The sequence below is a fragment of the Rana temporaria genome, chromosome 12 (genome assembly GCF_905171775.1).
Source record: "Rana temporaria chromosome 12, aRanTem1.1, whole genome shotgun sequence".
In the NCBI taxonomy this organism is placed as follows: Eukaryota; Metazoa; Chordata; class Amphibia; order Anura; family Ranidae; genus Rana; species Rana temporaria.
Genome location: NC_053500.1, coordinates 146,139,661 through 146,159,139, shown reverse-complemented (window position 1 = coordinate 146,159,139; position 19,479 = coordinate 146,139,661). Strand labels below are relative to the sequence as shown.

General features: G+C 53.7%; 1 protein-coding gene across 3 annotated transcripts in view; it reads right to left on the bottom strand.

Annotated features, from left to right (window-relative positions):
- Positions 1-13,758, bottom strand: part of MYH10 (myosin heavy chain 10) — a 126,848-nt gene extending 113,090 nt beyond the window's left edge. For all 3 annotated transcript variants that reach the window (XM_040331131.1, XM_040331132.1, XM_040331133.1), the window contains exons 1-2: positions 13,654-13,758; positions 1,649-2,019 (exon numbers count right to left, since the gene is read on the bottom strand). In XM_040331131.1, the coding sequence (XP_040187065.1) occupies positions 1,649-1,993 (345 nt within the window). In that variant the 5' untranslated portion in view covers positions 1,994-2,019; positions 13,654-13,758. The remainder of the gene's footprint in view (positions 1-1,648; positions 2,020-13,653) is intronic.
- Between the last annotated feature and the right edge of the window lie 5,721 nt (positions 13,759-19,479).

Here is a 19,479-nt window from a genome sequence, read left to right as displayed (position 1 = left end):
GTATAAATAGGGCCGACTCCCCAACTCCTCCTTTCCAGAATCATAGAAAGGAAGGCCGGACGGCAATATCAGTCGGAAGCTTTAAGGACCGCCGAGTCCCACCACCTCCATCAAGCCAATAACGGGATCTCCAGCCGCTGCCGGAAAACTCCGCAGCACCTCTCTAGCCGGGAAAGGGTTAAACTGCTGAAATGCACAAAGTCCAAATCTAGGAATACGTGTTTGTTTTATGCCCTGACCCCCCAACTGCAAATATTTACATGGTCTAAATCGAATGTCAGGAAATTAAAAATGCCATTTCCTCCGTGCCTAAGAGAGGAAGCTGCGGGAATGAAGAATTCCATCTGCTGCGATATCACCTTCTATAAAGGGACGTCAGCCAACCAAAACCAAAAGGAAAAAAGAACACTATGGGGGTGACATTACATGGCAGCGGGGGTTCATATTCCTTGACATCACCGAGACCCTTCATAGTCATGAGAATACAGCCTATCCAATCACTAGAGACCAGTGACATCACCGAGACCCTTCATATTCATGAGAACACAGCCTATCCAATCACTAGAGACCAGTGACATCACCGAGACCCTTCATATTCATGAGAACACAGCCTATCCAATCACTAGAGACCAGTGACATCACCGAGACCCTTCATATTCATGAGAACACAGCCTATCCATCACTAGAGACCAGTGACATCACCGAGACCCTTCATATTCATGAGAACACAGCCTATCCAATCACTAGAGACCAGTGACATCACCGAGACCCTTCATATTCATGAGAACACAGCCTATCCAATCACTAGAGACCAGTGACATCAGAGACCCTTCATATTCATGAGAACACAGCCTATCCAATCACTAGAGACCAGTGACATCACAGAGACCCTTCATATTCATGAGAACACAGCCTATCCAATCACTAGAGACCAGTGACATCACAGAGACCCTTCATATTCATGAGAACACAGCCTATCCAATCACTAGAGACCAGTGACATCACAGAGACCCTTCATATTCATGAGAACACAGCCCATCCAATCACTAGAGACCAGTGACATCACAGAGACCCTTCATATTCATGAGAACACAGCCTATCCAATCACTAGAGACCAGTGACATCACAGAGACCCTTCATATTCATGAGAACACAGCCTATCCAATCACTAGAGACCAGTGACATCACCAAGACCCTTCATATTCATGAGAACACAGCCTATCCAATCACTAGAGACCAGTGACATCACCGAGACCCTTCATATTCATGAGAACACAGCCTATCCAATCACTAGAGACCAGTGACATCACAGAGACTCTTCATATTCATGAGAACACAGCCTATCCATCACTAGAGACCAGTGACATCACCGAGACCCTTCATATTCATGAGAACACAGCCTATCCAATCACTAGAGACCAGTGACATCACCGAGACCCTTCATATTCATGACAAGACTAGTCTAGGAACTGCTGATGACCTCATACACGATTAGATAATTTCTCAAACTGGTCAGGAGGGTGACTTCCAATGTCAATAGGCACGGTTTGCCGGCCTGTCCTGGACATCATACAATGAAGTCACACAAGCAATGTCTATGCAGAACATATAGGAGGAACATTGAACAATATACAATACAAATACTTACATAGATGAGCCCCGAGTAGTATCGGTCCTTCAGATTATGTAACACAGAAGCCTCGTTAAGACACGTCAGTTCCGCCATGTCTTCCACTTTAGAGAATTTCGGCGGGTTCATCTTCTGGATGTCGTCTTTGTTGACCATGGCCTTCTTGCCGTTCTCGGCGAGCTCCACCACCACCTCGTCTCCTTTTTCCTCCTTGATGCTGGCCGCCTCGAACCCGTGCCGCTCCGATGGCACCCACACCAGCTTCTTGGCGGTCCAGTCGGCTTGAGTGGCTGGATTGTAGACCACATCGCGGTCCACGAAGAGGTATCGCTCGGGGTCATCCTGCCCCACTCTCTGAGACATCGTGACTTGAGGTTTCTAAGAATCACCTAAGGAGAAAAAAAAAAAAAAAATGTCAGATCTTTCATAGGAGAATTCTAGAATACTCCACTATTCTCCAAGGACAATGCAAAGTGTGTAGGTAGCAAAGATACAAGCAACAATAAAAAACTGCCGGTAGATCTAACCCCTCACCACCAGCTCGTGAAAACAAGAGCGTACTTTTTTTTTTTTTGTATCAAAACGGGTAGACAAGGAACTGACTGTAGAGTCAACATGTAGCCTATGTAACCTAAAGCTGATAATTTACTATTGGATAGCCGTTGATAGACATTACAAGCAAAGTTTGCGCTGCCTAAAAAAAAAATAGTTAAAAACAAGTTTTTTTTTGCTGTAAAATTCCTTACAACCTCCAAACATTATACTTTTTTTCCCTAACACCTTAGAGAATAAAACGGTCATTGCAATACTTTACGTCACACCGTATTTTTTGGAGAAAATACAATTATGATAGAAAACAATAAAACAGTAAAGTTAGTAAAAAAATAAAAAAATTATATTGTGAAAGATAATGTTACGCCGAGTAAATTGATACCCAACATGTCACGCTTCAAAATTGCGCCCCGCTCGTGGAATGGCGTCAAACTTTTACCCTTAAAAATCTCTATAGGCGACGTTTAAAAAGAAAATTCTACAGGTTGCACGTTTTGAGTTACAGGTCTAGGGCTAGAATTATTGCTCTAGCACTAATGATCGCGGCGATACCTCACATGTGTGGTTTGAACACCATTTTCATATGAGCGCGCTGCTCACGTATACGTTCACTTCTTTCCACGAGCACGGCGGAACGGGCCCCTTAAAAAAAAAAAAAATCGAATTTATTTTACTTTATTTATATTGGGGTAGACTCAGGAAAGAATTACGCCGGCGTATCCATAGATACGCCGCGTAATTCCAAAGCTGCGCCGGCATATCTTCATTGGCTCACCGACTTTGAGAGCCAACGCCGCAAGCGTTGTCTCTCAGCCAATGAAGAGGGAGAGTGCCGGACAGCCGAGTCTCTCGTGGAACATCGCTGGAGGGAGTAAGCGCTCAGTCATCTCAATGAATACACACCATGACACTACTGGTATTATTTTCATATTAGCTCAGAGGTCGTCTACTTAAAGCAGCGGCGGAATGATTGGGCGTCTTCCAGTACATGCCAGGAGGTGACCCCCGGCTTGGAAAGCCGTCAGGATTGAGCGGAAAGTTGGGAAGCATTTAGCCGTCGGGCCGAATATAGTTCTCCATCACGAGCGCCACCAGTGACTCAACGACACAACGCATGGACCCGTCAGCTGTCACCACTTTCCTGGAACCGCGTCAGCACATGGACCCTCGTAAAGCAGCAGGAAGCCGACGTGTGCTTGTCATCCGAGCCTCTAGAGCACCAGAACGTCATCCCGGCGGAGCCTCCAGCCAACAAGTCACCCGAAACATCGCAATGGGGACTTGGAAGCAGAGACTGAAAAATCCACCCGGAAGATGACCGGGCAAAGTGCCTTGCAGGGACTACAGATGAGTCCCAATCTTGGCCTTGCAGGGACTACAGAGGAGTCCCAATCTTGGCGTCGCAGGGACTACAAAGGAGTCCCAATCTTGGCCTTGCAGGGACTACAAAGGAGACCCAATCTTGGCGTCGCAGGGACTACAAAGGAGACCCAATCTTGGCGTCGCAGGGACTACAAAGGAGACCCAATCTTGGCGTCGCAGGGACTACAAAGGAGTCCCAATCTTGGCGTCGCAGGGACTACAGAGGAGTCCCAATCTTGGTGCTGCAGGGACTACAGAGGAGTCCCAATCTTGGTGCTGCAGGGACAACAGAGGAGTCCCAATCTTGGCGTTGCAGGGACAACAGAGGAGTCCCAATCTTGGCGTTGCAGGGACAACAGAGGAGTCCCAATCTTGGCGTTGCAGGGACAACAGAGGAGTCCCAATCTTGGCGTTGCAGGGACAACAGAGGAGTCCCAATCTTGGCGTTGCAGGGACAACAGAGGAGTCCCAATCTTGGCGTTGCAGGGACAACAGAGGAGTCCCAATCTTGGCGTTGCAGGGACAACAGAGGAGTCCCAATCTTGGCGTTGCACGGACTACAGAGGAGTCCCAATCTTGGAGCTGCAGGGACAACAGAGGAGTCCCAATCTTGGTGCTGCAGGGACTACAGAGGAGTCCCAATCTTGGCGTTGCAGGGACAACAGAGGAGTCCCAATCTTGGCGTTGCAGGGACAACAGAGGAGTCCCAATCTTGGCGTTGCAGGGACTACAGAGGAGTCCCAATCTTGGCGTCCGGACCCAAAAAGCTTCTTACAACTTTGCCCGTATCTTGCTAAAAAACAACGGCACTACTAATCATCTATTAAGCCGATTCCAAGCAGATCTTTCCCATCTGGACCAAAAATGGTTCCACTTCAGCTGTTCACACAGCTGGACTACAGAACTACCTTCATGTTATGGTGATGAAAAGGGGAGGCGTTCTGTAGTCAACAACAAATGTGAATTTTATGTGACCACCCCACCCTTACAGGTTATGAGCCCTCTTAGAAATGTAGGACTGTAGCCCAGGGCCCTAACACGGGGGGGGGGGGCTCAACTCCTAGGTCAAGAGCTCCCCTGACAAATACATTGCAGGTCATGACCTCTCTCCTCCAGTGGCGGGAACTATACTATGCACTCCTCTTCTCCGATTCACCCCATAGTACAGTGATCCCTAGACTGCAGCCCAGGGGCCGAGTTTGGGCCTTGGCTTGGCTTGATCTGGCTCTTGGGGGACTTATTCCTCCTGCTAATGGGACACAATTTCTCCCACTGGCACCCACAATGGGGCACTCCTCCCCTAATACCAAATGTGGCAAAGTTTACTTTCACTGATGCCAGGAAAATTTCCACTCCCACTGGCCACAGTCTGGTCCCCGATCGGCACTCGGGTGCTGCCGCCAGTAAGGGAAACGGGCAGTGAAACCTTTCAGCTTCGCGGCCGGTTTCCTACTGTGCATGCACTTTCTAACTTGCCCGGTGGCGGAGGAAGGAGGAGCCTAACTTCCAGGGGACCTGTCTGCAACCGGGTCTCCCGGGAAGTGGGGACAGGTACCTGTCAAATACAGGAACCCCCCCCCCCCCACAATATAAGTGCCAAATGTAGCACCGGAAGGGGGAGGAAGCAAACAAGAGGAGCTTCCACTTTTGAGTGGAACTTTTTCACTTTGAAGATAAGGCTGTGGTGGCCTTACTCATAGCAAGTTATGACTAAGACCACCACGGCCGAAACATGTTGGCTGTTTATCCTGTGTATTCAGCTTCGCGGCCGGTTTCCTACTGTGCATGCACTTTCTAACTTGGGGGGGGGCCTAACTTCCAGGGGACCTCTCCGCAACCAGGTCTCCCAGAAGTGGGGATAAGTACCTGTCAAATACAGGTACCCCCCCCCCCCCACACACAATATAAGTGCCAAATGTAGCACCGGAAGGGGGAGGAAGTAAAAAAGCGGAGCTTCCACTTTTGAGTGGAACTTAGAGCTGCGCGATTCTGGCTAAAATGAGAATCTCGATTTTTTTTTTTACGTTGAAGATAATTAGGTGACCACTGACAGCTTCCTTCCGGGTTCAGACCGAACCTAAAAGCCACTGGATAACAGTACCCAAGATCTACTGCTTCATTACCAAGTCTGTAGTTGAAGACCAGTTCCCCTGGCTGGGATGTGCAGTCCCCTTAGGCTTAAATAGTAGCCGCCAACTTGGTATACTCCCCAAATTCAAATCGTGTAAAATACACAGGTTAAAAGCATCAAACGTGTTTCGGCTGTTGTGGCCCTACTCATAGATAGTTATGACTAAGACCACCACGGTCGAAACATGTTGGCCGTTTATCCTGTGTATTTTACATGTAGCCAAAACAAGATTTGAATTCCGAAGTATACAGATTTGCCGGCTAATATTTTCTGCTACTTCAGGCCGAACCCAAGCTCATCTTTGGTCACTTGGAACCCAACCCATGACGAAGAACAATATTTCAGCCCAATAGCTAAATGCTTCCCAACTGTTAACTCAATCCGAAAGCCTTTCCCAACAAGTCATCTCCTGGCAGGGGCGGACTGACAACTTATGGGGCCCCCGGGCAATAGAAGACTATGGGGCCCCTGGGCTTACAGATGGCCACCACGCCAGGAGGCAGTGCAGCTAAAATCTCGGGATTTTCATATCGGAAGCATGTTGGTTTCAGACATATCAGGGACAAAACATAGATTTTTACATACTGTCCCTGGTTTTACTGAGCCTGGCAACCCTGATGGGGCCCCCTAGTGACATGGGGCCCTCGGGCACTGCCCGAGTGACTCAATGGTCAGTCTGCCCCTGTCTCCTGGGCCTCCCTGGAAGACTATCAAACATTACTAACCAAAGAGATCTGGTTTAGATGGAATGCCCCTTGAAGAAACAACCCCTCGGACCCCTATCCTTCACCGAGTGCAGCCAGACAATAAGAGACGAGAGTCAATGTAATGGATTGAGTCTCCGGGAGAAGAACACGAATGTATAATGCTGGCTGGCAAGAAATTAAATCAAATGAATAAAGATTTTTCATATTAGCATCAGAGATCGGGAAAAAAGAAAATGGTGGCGATGCTTTAATCTGCCCGGGGCTTTGAAGTGTCTGCGCGTGTAATAAGATTGAAATACAAAGAGAGGGAGAATGAAATTCACCTGGGCGGGAAAGGGGGCCACCTGCCTTCAAATAGAATATTCTATCCGGTGATTAGGAAGATGTTATAATAATGGAGAAGACGGGGGGCGTGTATAACCTGGAGGGGACATTAAAGGGCCAATCCCTCCCAAGAGTCTGATTTACGCTACAAAGTTTGATGAGCCGAGACGCCCCCCAAAGGCTTTGAGACTCATAGGAAGAGTAGCCCCACCACTAGCCAAGACCTTGGGTAACGGGGGCAACACTGGTCCTCCTGCACGGGGCCCGGGCAGCAGGGGGGGCCCCATGCAGCAGGGTGAATTGAATCTGGGCAGGGAGGGTGATCGAAGCCCCCTTCCCAGGACCAAGTTCCCAGAAGAAGCCCCCTTCCCAGGACCAAGTTCCCAGAAGAAGCCCCCTTCCCAGGACCAAGTTCCCAGAAGAAGCCCCCTTCCCAGGACCAAGTTCCCAGAAGAAGCCCCCTTCCCAAGACCAAGTTCCCAGAAGAAGCCCCCTTCCCAAGACCAAGTTCCCAGAAGAAGCCCCCTTCCCAAGACCAAGTTCCCAGAAGAAGCCCCCTTCCAAGTACCAAGTGCCCAGAAGATGCCCCCTTCCAAGTACCAAGTGCCCAGAAGATGCCCCCTTCCAAGTACCAAGTGCCCAGAAGATGCCCCCTTCCAAGTACCAAGTGCCCAGAAGATGCTCCCCTTCCCGGTACCAAGTGCCCAGAAGAGACTCCCCTTCCCGGTACCAAGTGCCCAGAAGAGACTCCCCTTCCCGGTACCAAGTGCCCAGAAGAGACTCCCCTTCCCGGTACCAAGTGCCCAGAAGAGACTCCACTTCTCGGTACCAAGTGCCCAGAAGATGCCCCCTTCGCAGTACCAAGTGCCCAGAAGATGCCCCCTTCCCAGTACCAAGTGTCCAGAAGAGACTCCCCTTCCCGGTACCAAGTGCCCAGAAGAGACTCCCCTTACCGGTACCAAGTGCCCAGAAGATGCCCCCTTCCCAGTACCAAGGGCCCAGAAGATGCCCCCTTCCCAGTACCAAGGGCCCAGAAGATGCCCACTTCCCAGTACCAAGTGTCCAGAAGAGACTCCCCTTCCCGGTACCAAGTGCCCAGAAGATGCCCCCCTTTCCCGGTACCAAGGGCCCAGAAGATGCCCCCCTTCCCAGTACCAAGTGCCCAGAAGATGCCCCCTTCCCAGTACCAAGTGTCCAGAAGAGACTCCCCTTCCCGGTACCAAGTGCCCAGAAGATGCCCCCCTTTCCCGGTACCAAGGGCCCAGAAGATGCCCCCCTTCCCAGTACCAAGTGCCCAGAAGATGCCCCCTTCCCAGTACCACCAAGTGTCCAGAAGAGACTCCTCTTCCCGGTACCAAGTGCCCAGAAGATGCCCCCCTTCCCAGTACCAAGTGCCCAGAAGACACTCCCCTTCCCGGTACCAAGTGCCCAGAAGATGCCCCCCTTCCCAGTACCAAGTGTCCAGAAGATGCCCCCCTTCCCAGTACCAAGTTCACACCATAAATCACATGAGATAAAGCATAGACAAACGCACTACGTTTGCAACCTGCTTTTGGGATGCTGTTAAGTTACCATGGACACCCCCTGCAGATTGCAACTGAGTGCGTTTAAAACGCGGTGCGGGAAACATGCACAAAAACGCAAACACCCACCACGTTCTAACTTGGGGCACGAAAACGCACCACAGTGCACATAAATGCCGAAAGGAAGGAGGAAGTGACCTCATAGGACAAATGGGGGATGGAAAAAACGCACATCAACTATGTACAGGTGCAGAGAAACGCGTGCAAAACTTCATGAAACAAACGTGCCGTAGACAAGGTTTCTGGTGTGAATGGGCCCTTTAACCGCGATGTGACTTTAACGCGTTGCACAACGCAACCTGCTGCTTGTTTTCAGCGCAGACTGAAGCCACGGGTATAAAGCAGGCCAGCCGCGTTCTCGCGTCGGCGGCGTGAATGAGCCCCTCGGGAAAAGGAGAAGAAGAAGCCGAAACCAGCAGTTAGGAGGAACCGCCACAAACACGTTGGAAAGGGAGAAGCGGCGGTGGTGAGGCCCACAGGCTGGTGGGTGACCCGAAGCGCGTTTCTTGGGCCCGGCCGTCTGGCTCTCTGGGTACATAGCAATGGGGGGGGAGCCCAGAGGAGGGGGCTAGACACAGGAGAGGAGGTCGAAGCGCATGGAACTTGCTGCATGATGTAGACGGAGCTCTTTGTTCCCTGCAAACTGCTGCAATAACAGATCTGAGCTGCCGCCCATTCAGCCGGCTAACCGGGGGCTCCACGCTTGTCCCTCCGCTGTAACCCTTTCACTGCCAAACCAACCCCCCCCCCCATTCAGCCGGCTAACCGGGGGGGGGGGGGGGCTCCACGCTGTAACCCTTTCACTGCCAAACCAACCCCCCCCCCATTCAGCCGGCTAACCGGGGGGGGGGGGGGGGCTCCACGCTGTAACCCTTTCACTGCCAAACCAACCCCCCCCCCATTCAGCCGGCTAACCGGGGGCTTCGTGCTTGTCCCTCCGCTGTAACCCTTTCACTGCCAAACCAACCCCCCCCATTCAGCCGGCTAACCGGGGGCTCCACCACGCTTGTCCCTCCGCTGTAACCCTTTCACTGCCAAACCAACCCCCCCCCACCCCCATTCAGCCGGCTAACCGGGGGGCTCCACGCTTGTCCCTTCGCTGTAACCCTTTCACTGCCAAACCAACCCCCCCCCCCCCCCCTTCAGCCGGCTAACCGGGGGGCTCCACGCTTCTCCCTCCGCTGTAACCCTTTCACTGCCAAACCAACCCCCCCCCCCCCCCATTCAGCCGGCTAACCGGGGGGCTCCACGCTTCTCCCTCCGCTGTAACCCTTTCACTGCCAAACCAACCCCCCCCCCCCCCCATTCAGCCGGCTAACCGGGGGGCTCCACGCTTGTCCCTCCGCTGTAACCCTTTCACTGCCAAACCAACCCCCACCCCCCCCCCCATTCAGCCGGCTAACCAGGGGGCTCCACGCTTGTCCCTCCGCTGTAACCCTTTCACTGCCAAACCAACCCCCACCCCCCCCCCCCATTCAGCCGGCTAACCGGGGGCTTCACGCTTGTCCCTCCGCTGTAAACCTTTCACTGCCAAACCAACCCCCCCCCATTCAGCCGGCTAACCGGGGGCTCCACGCTTGTCCCTCTGCTGTAACCCTTTCACTGCCAAACCAACCCGCCCCCCCCCCCATTCTTCTTCATCTAGCTGAAAAATAATCCAACCAGCCCGGACCAGGGAGGTGCCCGCCGGTGAAATTCCCGCAACGAAGGGGCTGAAATAAAAACGCCAACGGGCACCAGAGGGCAGAGCACATGGCCTATTCAGATCTCTTAACCCTAACCACGCCGCCGCAGACGACGAGAGAAACATGGCCGCCCCCACGGGGGGAATGAATGAAAAAAAACAAAACACGCCGTTGGCGCTTTACAAAGTCGCCCAAAAGCCAACCGGCACCACAACTCCTCACCCCGGGTTGGGGGTTGGCACGGCACATACAGGGACCCCCAGAGTTATGGGGGGGGGAACAGAAAAATAAAAATATCAGACCAACGGGTAAAACCAAGACCCCCGCCAACGTTAGACGCACCGATTTCATTTATTTCGGCAACACGGAACGAATTCAAATAAAACGCGTTCCTAAGTTGGCGTGGAAGGAGGACAAAAGCTTTGGCGGGGGGGGTTAAGTGGTGGAAAGCCCCTCACCCGTCCGCTCGGGGGAGGGGGGGAGAATTCACGAAAAGGAATTTGTAAGACATAGCTGAGGGTGCAGGGAATGTGGGGGTGTATCAAAGGGGTGTGATGGGGGGCATTTGTGAGGGTAGGGGGGGGCATAAAGGCCTCCTGATGGAGCAGGCAAGTGCTGAAATGTATTCCAGAGTACAGAACTAGAAGATGCCATCCAAAAAGAGATACATTGTAGAAGAAGATTGATACATCTTACAGGGACAGACACATCGTATGGATACATTGTAGGAGACGGGCACATTGCAGGAGACGGGCACATTGTAGGAGACGGGCACATTGCAGGAGACGGGCACATTGCAGGAGACGGGCACATTGCAGGAGACGGGCACATTGTAGGAGACGGGCACATTGCAGGAGACGGGCACATTGCAGGAGACGGGCACATTGCATGGGTAGATTGTAGGAGACGGGTACATTGTACGAGACGGGCACATTGTACGAGACGGGCACATTGTACGAGACGGGCACATTGTATGGGATGAAACGCAAAGCAATCCACAGGTATGAGATATTTGGTGGGACGCGTCCAGCTTTCAGGACAATTCAGGACAGATCCCTTTACAAGATCAGGATGATGGGTGTAGGTGGCATGCAGTGGGTGTAGGTGGTGACGGAGTTGTAGGTGGCATGCAGCGGGTGTAGGTGGCATGCAGTGGGTGTAGGTGGCATGGTGTAGGTGGGATGCAGTGGGATGCAGTGGGTGGAATGGTGTAGGTGGCATGCAGTGGGTGTAGGTGGGATGAAGTGGGTGTAGGTGGCATGGTGTAGGTGGGATGCAGTGGGTGTAGGTGGAATGGCGTAGGTGGGGACGGAGGTGTAGGTGGAATGGTGTAGGTGGGAAGTAGTGGGTGTAGGTGGCATGCAGCGGGTGTAGGTGGCATGCAGCAGGTGTAGGTGGAATGGTGTAAGTGGCATGCAGTTGGTGTAGGTGGAATGGTGTAGGTGGGGACGCAGTGGGTGTAGGTGCGGACGCAGTGGGTGTAGGTGCGGACGCAGTGGGTGTAGGTGCGGACGCAGTGGGCTTAGGTGCGGACGCAGTGGGTGATGGTGGGCGTATGTGGGCATCCACACAAAGTATTTTTTGATACATTGTTAAACATCTAAAAAAGCGATTTTTGCAAAGGAAGCGAAAATCCAATACCCATTTCTTATAAACCCATCACCCACCCCGAGAACAAGCAATACCCAAAGGGGCACCTGGGAATGGAAGGAGTGTTTGTTCTTCAAGGAAATTCACAGGTGTTCCTGGACAGGCACTTTGTATGGGAAGGGGGGTTTCTTCAGCGTAATTCTAACTGGGCATTTTATGGGCACTATGGAGGGGGGGGGGCAGTTCTAGGACGCCGTTTCTGGACTTGATACTTTGGAGGGTCGTTTTCTGAAGTCTTGGTGCCAAGAGGGTGAGATCTTCTGGGTGATTCTAATGAGACATTTTCTGGGTGCTTGGTACCGGAGGGGGGCATCTTCTGAGATCCTGGTACTGGGAGAGGGTATCTTCTGGAAATTGATACCGGAATAGGGACACTCGGTATCGGGAAGGGGAACATCTTCCGGGGGCAATTGGTGCCAAGAAGGGGTATTGTCTAGGAACTTGATACAAGGAAGGGCACACTTGGTACTGGGAAGGGGGCATCTTTTGGGGACTTGGGACTGGAGGGGATCTTGTCACCTGCCGACACCCTGAGGGGAAATCTCCTGGGCACTGGGAGGGGGGCATCTTCTGGGCAATTCTGAAATAGAGGTGTGCCGGGGTGAGGAAGGATGGGTACTCTCAGGTTTCTGGGGTTATCAGATCTGGCAATCACGGGGCAATTAAATGGGCACAGATGGTGAAGCAGGGGTAGAAGATAAACAAAAAAAGGGGGGGCCCCCCAACGAGGGCCCCTGTCATATGATACAGAGGGGCATTTAGGAAGAACTTTAACCCCTTCCAGGAGCATTCCTTGTACACAATATCAGAAGGGGCACATTTGGGGGGGTATTCTCTGCCCACGGGAAACTTCCAAAATATCAATTGTGGGGCCCCGCCTTTAGAAGGGGCAACTGCTGGATGAGGGACAATCGGGAGGCAATTAGCAGACATAGATAGCCCCACCTGGCATTTCAGTCTCTTCTGAACACAAAAGGGCAGATATGGGGGGGGGTCTCCTTGTATAGAAAGCAATGTTCTAAATGCCCCCTTTAGGGTATTTTTGGGGGGTCCTGATGATGTTATTGCAGAGCTGGGTGGGGGGGGGGGGGGGGTCTGTATTAGGATAACTGCCCTGATTGGGTATTTATAGGGGGTGAGATGATGTAATGGCACTTGCTAGGGGTATTTATAGAGGGTGAAATGCTGTAATTGCCCCTGATGGGGTATTTATAGCGGTGAAATGCTGTAATTGCCCCTGGTGGGGTATTTTCTAGCAGTGACACCCTCTGAGGGGGATCGGTAGAGGCAGCGATGTCCTCATTGGCTATTTCTGCTCAGGGTGATTGATGGGCCCCTGAGGAGGTATTTATAGGGGGTGAAATGCTGTAATTGCCCCCTGATTGGGTATTTATAGGGGTGGAATTCTGTAATTGCCCCTGAGGGGGTATTTTCTAGCAGTGACACCCTCTGAGGGGGGGGGGGGGATCTGTAGTGGCAGCGATGTCCTCATTGGCTATTTCTGCTCAGGGTGATTGGTTGCCCCCTGATTGGGTATTTATAGGGGGTGAAATGCTGTAGTTGCCCCTGAGGGGATATTTATAGGGGTGAAATTCTGTAGTTGCCCCTGAGGGGATATTTATAGGGGGTGAAATGCTGTAATTGCCCCCTGATGGGGTATTTATAGGGGGTGAAATGCCGTAATTGCCCCTGAGGGGGTATTTATAGGGGTGAAATGCTGTAATTGCCCCTGATGGGATATTTATAGGTGTGAAATGCTGTAATTGCCCCCTGATTGGGTATTTATAGGGGGTGAAATGCTGTAATTGCCCCTGAGGGGGTATTTATAGGTGTGAAATGCTGTAATTGCCCCTGGTGGGGTATTTTCTACCAGTGACACCCTCTGAGGGGGGATCTGTAGTGGCAGCGATGTCCTCATTGGCTCAGGGTGATTGGTTGCCCCCTAGTGGGGTATTTGAAGTAATTGCCCCTGCATGAGGTAAATAAATGGCAATGCCTCCAGGACCCCATCCCACTACCCGAGTCTTACCGGCGGCTCCTGAGGCTTCCTCCTCGCTCCGTGTCTGCTTCTCCCGGTACCCGCCAGCCCCGGCCCCGTCCCTTCAGACCGTCACCTTTTAAGCCACGCCCACCAGACACCATGGAGGCGCTTCCCCTCCCCTCCAGACCCTCCGCATTTTCCCATTGGCTCCCGATAAGCCCCTTCCTGACTCTGATTGGTCGCCGTCACGTCCGTCACGCGCAAACCGTTACTTTTTTTTTTTTTCTTGTCCTTGCTCCCTCCATCAGTTTTCCCCCTTGTCCCCGCCCACCCCTGGAGGAAAGAGGCTGGAGGCGGCTGTCCGTCACCAGGGGACGCGCTCCCATTGGCTGATGGGGTTTCCATGGAAGCTGATCCTGAAGGAGGCGTGGCTCCGCGGGCTGATTGGCAGCGGTGTGGGGACCACGTGGGGTGTCGCGGGTCGCAGTCAATGGAGAGGACCTGTCGCCGGCTGTGCCCGGGGCGGACATGTTGTTGGTGGGCTGAGGCGGTATTTATCCCTGACAGATCACATGGGGCGGCTGTGAGGGGTGAGGCGGGGTGTACCTCCAACCTCGGCCGTGTCACATGGCCTGGTCAGCAAAATGGCTGCTTCTGGTCAGCAGGAAACAAACAGCATGTGTGACTGGAGGGAACAAGATGGCTACAAGTGGTTTATGTGAGGAAAACTCCGAAATGTGGGGAGCAAGATGGCCGCCTTGAGATTGGGGGGAGCAAGATGGCCGCCTCCAGATTGGGGGAGAAAGGTGGCCGCCTTCAGATTGGGGGGAACAAGATGGCCTCCTTCAGATTGGGGGGAACAAGATGGCCTCCTTCAGATTGGGGGAACAAGATGGCCGCCTTCAGATTGGGGGGAACAAGATGGCTGCCTTGAGATTGAGGGGAGCAAGATGGCCGCCTTCAGATTGGGGGAACAAGGTGGCTGCCTTCAGATTGGGGGGAACAAGATGGCCGCCTTCATATTGGGGAGAACAAGGTGGCCGCCTTCAGATTGGGGGGAACAAGATGGCTGCCTCCAGATTGGGGGAGAAAGGTGGCCGCCTCCAGATTGGGGGAGAAAGATGGCCGCCTTCAGATTGGGGGAGAAAGGTGGCTGCCTCCAGATTGGGGGGAACAAGGTGGCCGCCTCCAGATTGGGGGAGAAAGGTGGCCGTCTCCAGATTGGGGGGAACAGGTGGCCGCCTTCAGATTGGGGGGAACAAGATGGCCGCCTTCATATTGGGGAGAACAAGGTGGCCGCCTTCAGATTGGGGGGAACAAGATGGCTGCCTTCATATTGGGGGGAACAAGATGGCCACCTCCATATTGAGGGGAACAAGATGGCCGCCTTCATATTGAGGGGAACAAGGTGGCTGCCTTCAGATTGGGGGGAACAAGATGGCCGCCTTCATATTGGGGAGAACAAGGTGGCCGCCTCCAGATTGGGGGGAACAAGATGGCCGCCTTCATATTGGGGGGAACAAGGTGGCTGCCTTCAGATTGGGGGGAACAAGGTCGCTGCCTTCAGATTGGGGGGAACAAGATGGCCGCCTTGAGATTGAGGGGAGCAAGATGGCCGCCTTCAGATTAAGGGGAACAAGGTGGCCGCCTTCAGATTGGGGGGAACAAGATGGCCGCCTTCAGATTGGGGGAACAAGGTGGCCGCCTTCAGATTGGGGGGAACAAGGTGGCTGCCTTCAGATTGGGGGGAACAAGGTGGCTGCCTTCAGATTGGGGGGAGCAAGATGGCCACCTTCAGATTGGGGGGAACAAGGTGGCCGCCTTCAGATTGGGGGGAACAAGGTGGCTGCCTTCAGATTGGGGGGAACAAGGTGGCTGCCTTCAGATTGGGGGGAACAAGGTGGCTGCCTTCAGATTGGGGGGAACAAGGTGGCTGCCTTCAGATTGGGGGGAGCAAGATGGCCACCTTCAGATTGGGGGGAACAAGGTGGCTGCCTTCAGATTGGGGGGAACAAGGTGGCTGCCTTCAGATTGGGGAACAAGGTGGCCGCCTTCAGATTGGGGGAACAAGGTGGCCGCCTTCAGATTGGGGGGAACAAGATGGCCGCCTTCAGATTGGGGGAACAAGATGGCCGCCTTCAGATTGGGGGAACAAGGTGGCCATTTTCAGATTGGGGGGGAACAACATGACTGCCTTCAGATTGGGGGGAACAAGGTGGCTGCCTTCAGATTGGGGGGAACAAGATGGCCGCCTTCAGATTGGGGGGAACAAGATGGCCGCCTTCAGATTGGGGGGAACAAGATGGCTGCCTTCAGATTGGGGGGGAGCAAGATGACTGCCTTCATATTGGGGGGGACAAGATGGCTGCCTTCAGATTGGGGGGACAAGATGGCCGCCTTTAGATTGGGGGGAACAAGGTGGCCACCTTCAGATTGGGGGTAACAAGATGGCCACCTTCATATTGGGGAGAACAAGATGGCCGCCTTTAGATTGGGGGTAACAAGATGGCCACCTTCATATTGGGGAGAACAAGATGGCCGCCTGGCTCTCTCTCTGGTGGCGCTGGGCAGCGTGGTGGGGGGGGGGGGGGGCTTGACAGCACCTTGATGATGTCACCCCACTGGCGGCACCCGGCTGTCAATAGCGACGCAACTGTGCTGAATTTAAGATCTCATCCCTAAATTCCGGGGGGGGGGGCACTTGACCCCCTCTTGCCCCTACCTGCAGACACCCATGTTGGCAACTCAAGCTTCTGTGCGAGAACAAAATGGCCGTCTCTTTGGGCTGTCGCCACTGGAAGATCTAAGGTCCTTCACAGCGGCGGACCCGCGTTCGGTTGCCCTTCACACCCTCCCGCTGGTGTGGCGCGGCACAACGCATTGCGGGTCCCGCTGAGTCCCTTCACTTCTCTGGGACAGGAAGTGAAGGAAAATCTCCCCAAAAAGTGCGACGGGTTAAACCCAAGTTCTGGCATTTGATACGCTTTAAGGAAAAGTAACGCATGACCCAAGTCAGACCGCACCTGCGTTTACATTATCTATACACATACCATACATTTTCCTACGCCGCCCCCCCCCCCTTTTCTTCCTGAAGGAGGATTGAAGACAGCTGCGAGCCCTGGCCGCATTTCCCGCCGCATTCGCTGTGCTACTTGGCAGCGCATACGGAGGTGGGGGGCGGGGCTACCTCTCCATCCTTACATTACCTACACGTTCCGTGATATCGGATAGGCCTCCTTAGCGGTCGCGGCTCTCGTCTGGCGCTCGTTCCATCTACATAGCTGAGCGGCGATTCATGAATGCGCGGCATGTGAGGCCAGAGATATTTATATAATATTGTGTTACACGCGGGGGGAAATCTTGCTTAAACAGCCCCCCCTCCCCCCCCCAGGCCCTGTGGCCAGGTCTCCATGATCATACAAGGCCAGCGGGCCGCGCAAACATGGCTGCGGACGCGTGTATTGGCTCATCGCATTGGCGAAGGAGCAACGTATGACGGTATATATAGAACATTACCGCGTCCCGCCTGTCTATTGTAGGGTTGGGGCGGGGGGGGGGGGTTGTGGAGACACCTGAGATATAATATAAATGATAAATACGCCGGCGTTATTTCAAAATTCCCGCGTCGTATCTTTGTTTTGAATCCTCAAAACAAGATACGACGGCATCTCGGCTCGATCCGACAGGCGTACGTCTTAGTACGCCGTCGGATCTTAGATGCAATTTTTCAGCGGCCGCTAGGTGGCGTTTTCCGTCGAAATCCGTGTAGAGTATGCAAATTAGCTATTTACGGCGATCCACGAACGTGCGTCCGGCCGGCCCTTTTTTTTTTTTACGTCGTTTTCGTTTGGCTTTTTCCGGCGTATAGTTAAAGCTGGTATATGGTGGCTTACTCAATGTTAAGTATGGCCGTCCTTCCCGCGTAAAATTTAGAATTTTTTACGTCGTTCGCGAATAGGAATTTGCGTAGAGTTACGTCACCGTCGTAAGCATTGGCGGGTTCCGGTTTAATTTCGAGCATGCGCACTGGGATACCCCCAGGGACGGCGCATGCGCAGTTCCAAAAAAACGTTGTTTACCTCGGGTCACGACGTATTAACATAAAACACGCCCCCATTAGATCCATTTGAATTCCGCGCCCTTACGCTACGCCGCCGTAACTTATGGAGCGGATTCTTTGTGGATAAAAAAAAAAAAAAAAGATAAGTTACGGCGGCGTAACTTATCTTAGATACGCTGCACCCGGCGCAGATGTATGTGGATCTGCCCCCTACTGGATTAGTGAGACGCAACTCTGGAGGAATGGGAACAGGAGGCACAGCAGACAACAGAATTGTCAATCTGTGGAGAGGGTAGTGGTAAATATATTAGCAGTTTTAACTAGTGGTCGCCGCCCCCCTAATCCATGTGCCCGCCCCCCTAATCTCCATGCAGGGCACCGGACGCCTGGATTTCAATGTTTTTTTTTTTTTTATGAAGCACATGACTAGAGCCCGAGCCTCTAATTGGCTTACAAAAAGGGTGGGCTCGGGGCGCAGAGCACTGAGCCCGCTCAGTTGTGTGACAATAGCGAATTTAATATTCGCGTATGTCTTCCTGTTTCTTCCTTCCGGGCCAATCGGGAAGCGGGTCCTGAGACCTGATTGTCTGGGAGTCCTAAGATCCAATTGGCTGCGAGTCCAAAGTCCTGATTTGGCCGGGAGGAGAAGCGACCACCGGGACTCGGGAGGAGACGCAAGGGGGGGGGGGGTCCTGAAGCCACGACCTGGATGGGGTAAGTGCAGTGCTGGCGGGCAATGGGCAAACGGTGTGGTGATCGAGCGACAGGGGGGGAGAGAGAGTGGCGATCGGATTGAGTGAGCAAGCGATTGCTGGTTTGGTGCTTGCCTAGCTGGCAAGCCGCACCCCTCCCCCCCCCCACAAGAAAAGTACCAGCCTCCACTGGTTTTAACACGTTGGTGCCGAGTGCACACAAATATGTGGCCACTCAGCAGTCGGGCCTTGGCGCAGAGTGGCCGATTATTTACGCGCAACAGCGCCCAGAGTGCTGTGCTGAGAGCGTGCGCCCTGCGATGCTGTGTGCCTGCTGATCCCCATCGCTGTGTGCCTGCTGATCCCTGATGCTGTGTGCCCGCCAGTCCCCACCGGGTTCAAATCGGGCGGTCTGGTGACTGGGGGGGTTCAGAGCGGGCGGTCTGGTGACTGGGGGGGATTCAGAGCGGGCGGTCTGGTGACTGGGGGGGATTCAGAGCGGGCGGTCTGGTGACTGGGGGGGTTCAGAGCGGATGGTCTGGTGACTGAGAGGGGTTCAGAGCGGGCGGTCTGGTGACTGAGGGGTTCAGAGCGGGCGGTCTGGTGACTGGGGGGGTTCAGAGCGGGTGATCTGGTGACTGGGGGGGTTCAGAGAGGGTGGTCTGGTGACTGGGGGGGATTCAGAGCGGGCGGTCTGGTGACTGGGGGGGGTTCAGAGCGGGCGGTCTGGTGACTGGGGGGGTTCAGAGAGGGTGACTGGGGGGGGGTCAGAGAGGGTGGTCTGGGGGGGGGGGGTCAGAGCGGGCGGTTTGGTGACTGGGGGGGGGGGTCAGATCGGGCGGTCTGGTGACTGGGGGGGTTCAGAGCGGGCGGACTGGGGGGGGTTCAGAGCGGGCGGACTGGGGGGGGTTCAGAGCGGGCGGACTGGTGACTGAGAGGGGTTCAGAGCGGGCGGTCTGGTGACTGGGGGGGGTTCAGAGCGGGAGGTCTGGTGACTGGGGGGGGTTCAGAGCGGGCGGTCAGGTGACTGGGGGGGGTTCAGAGCGGACGGTCAGGTGACTGGGGGGGGTTCAGAGCGGGCGGTCAGGTGACTGGGGGGGGTTCAGATCGGGCGGTCTGGTG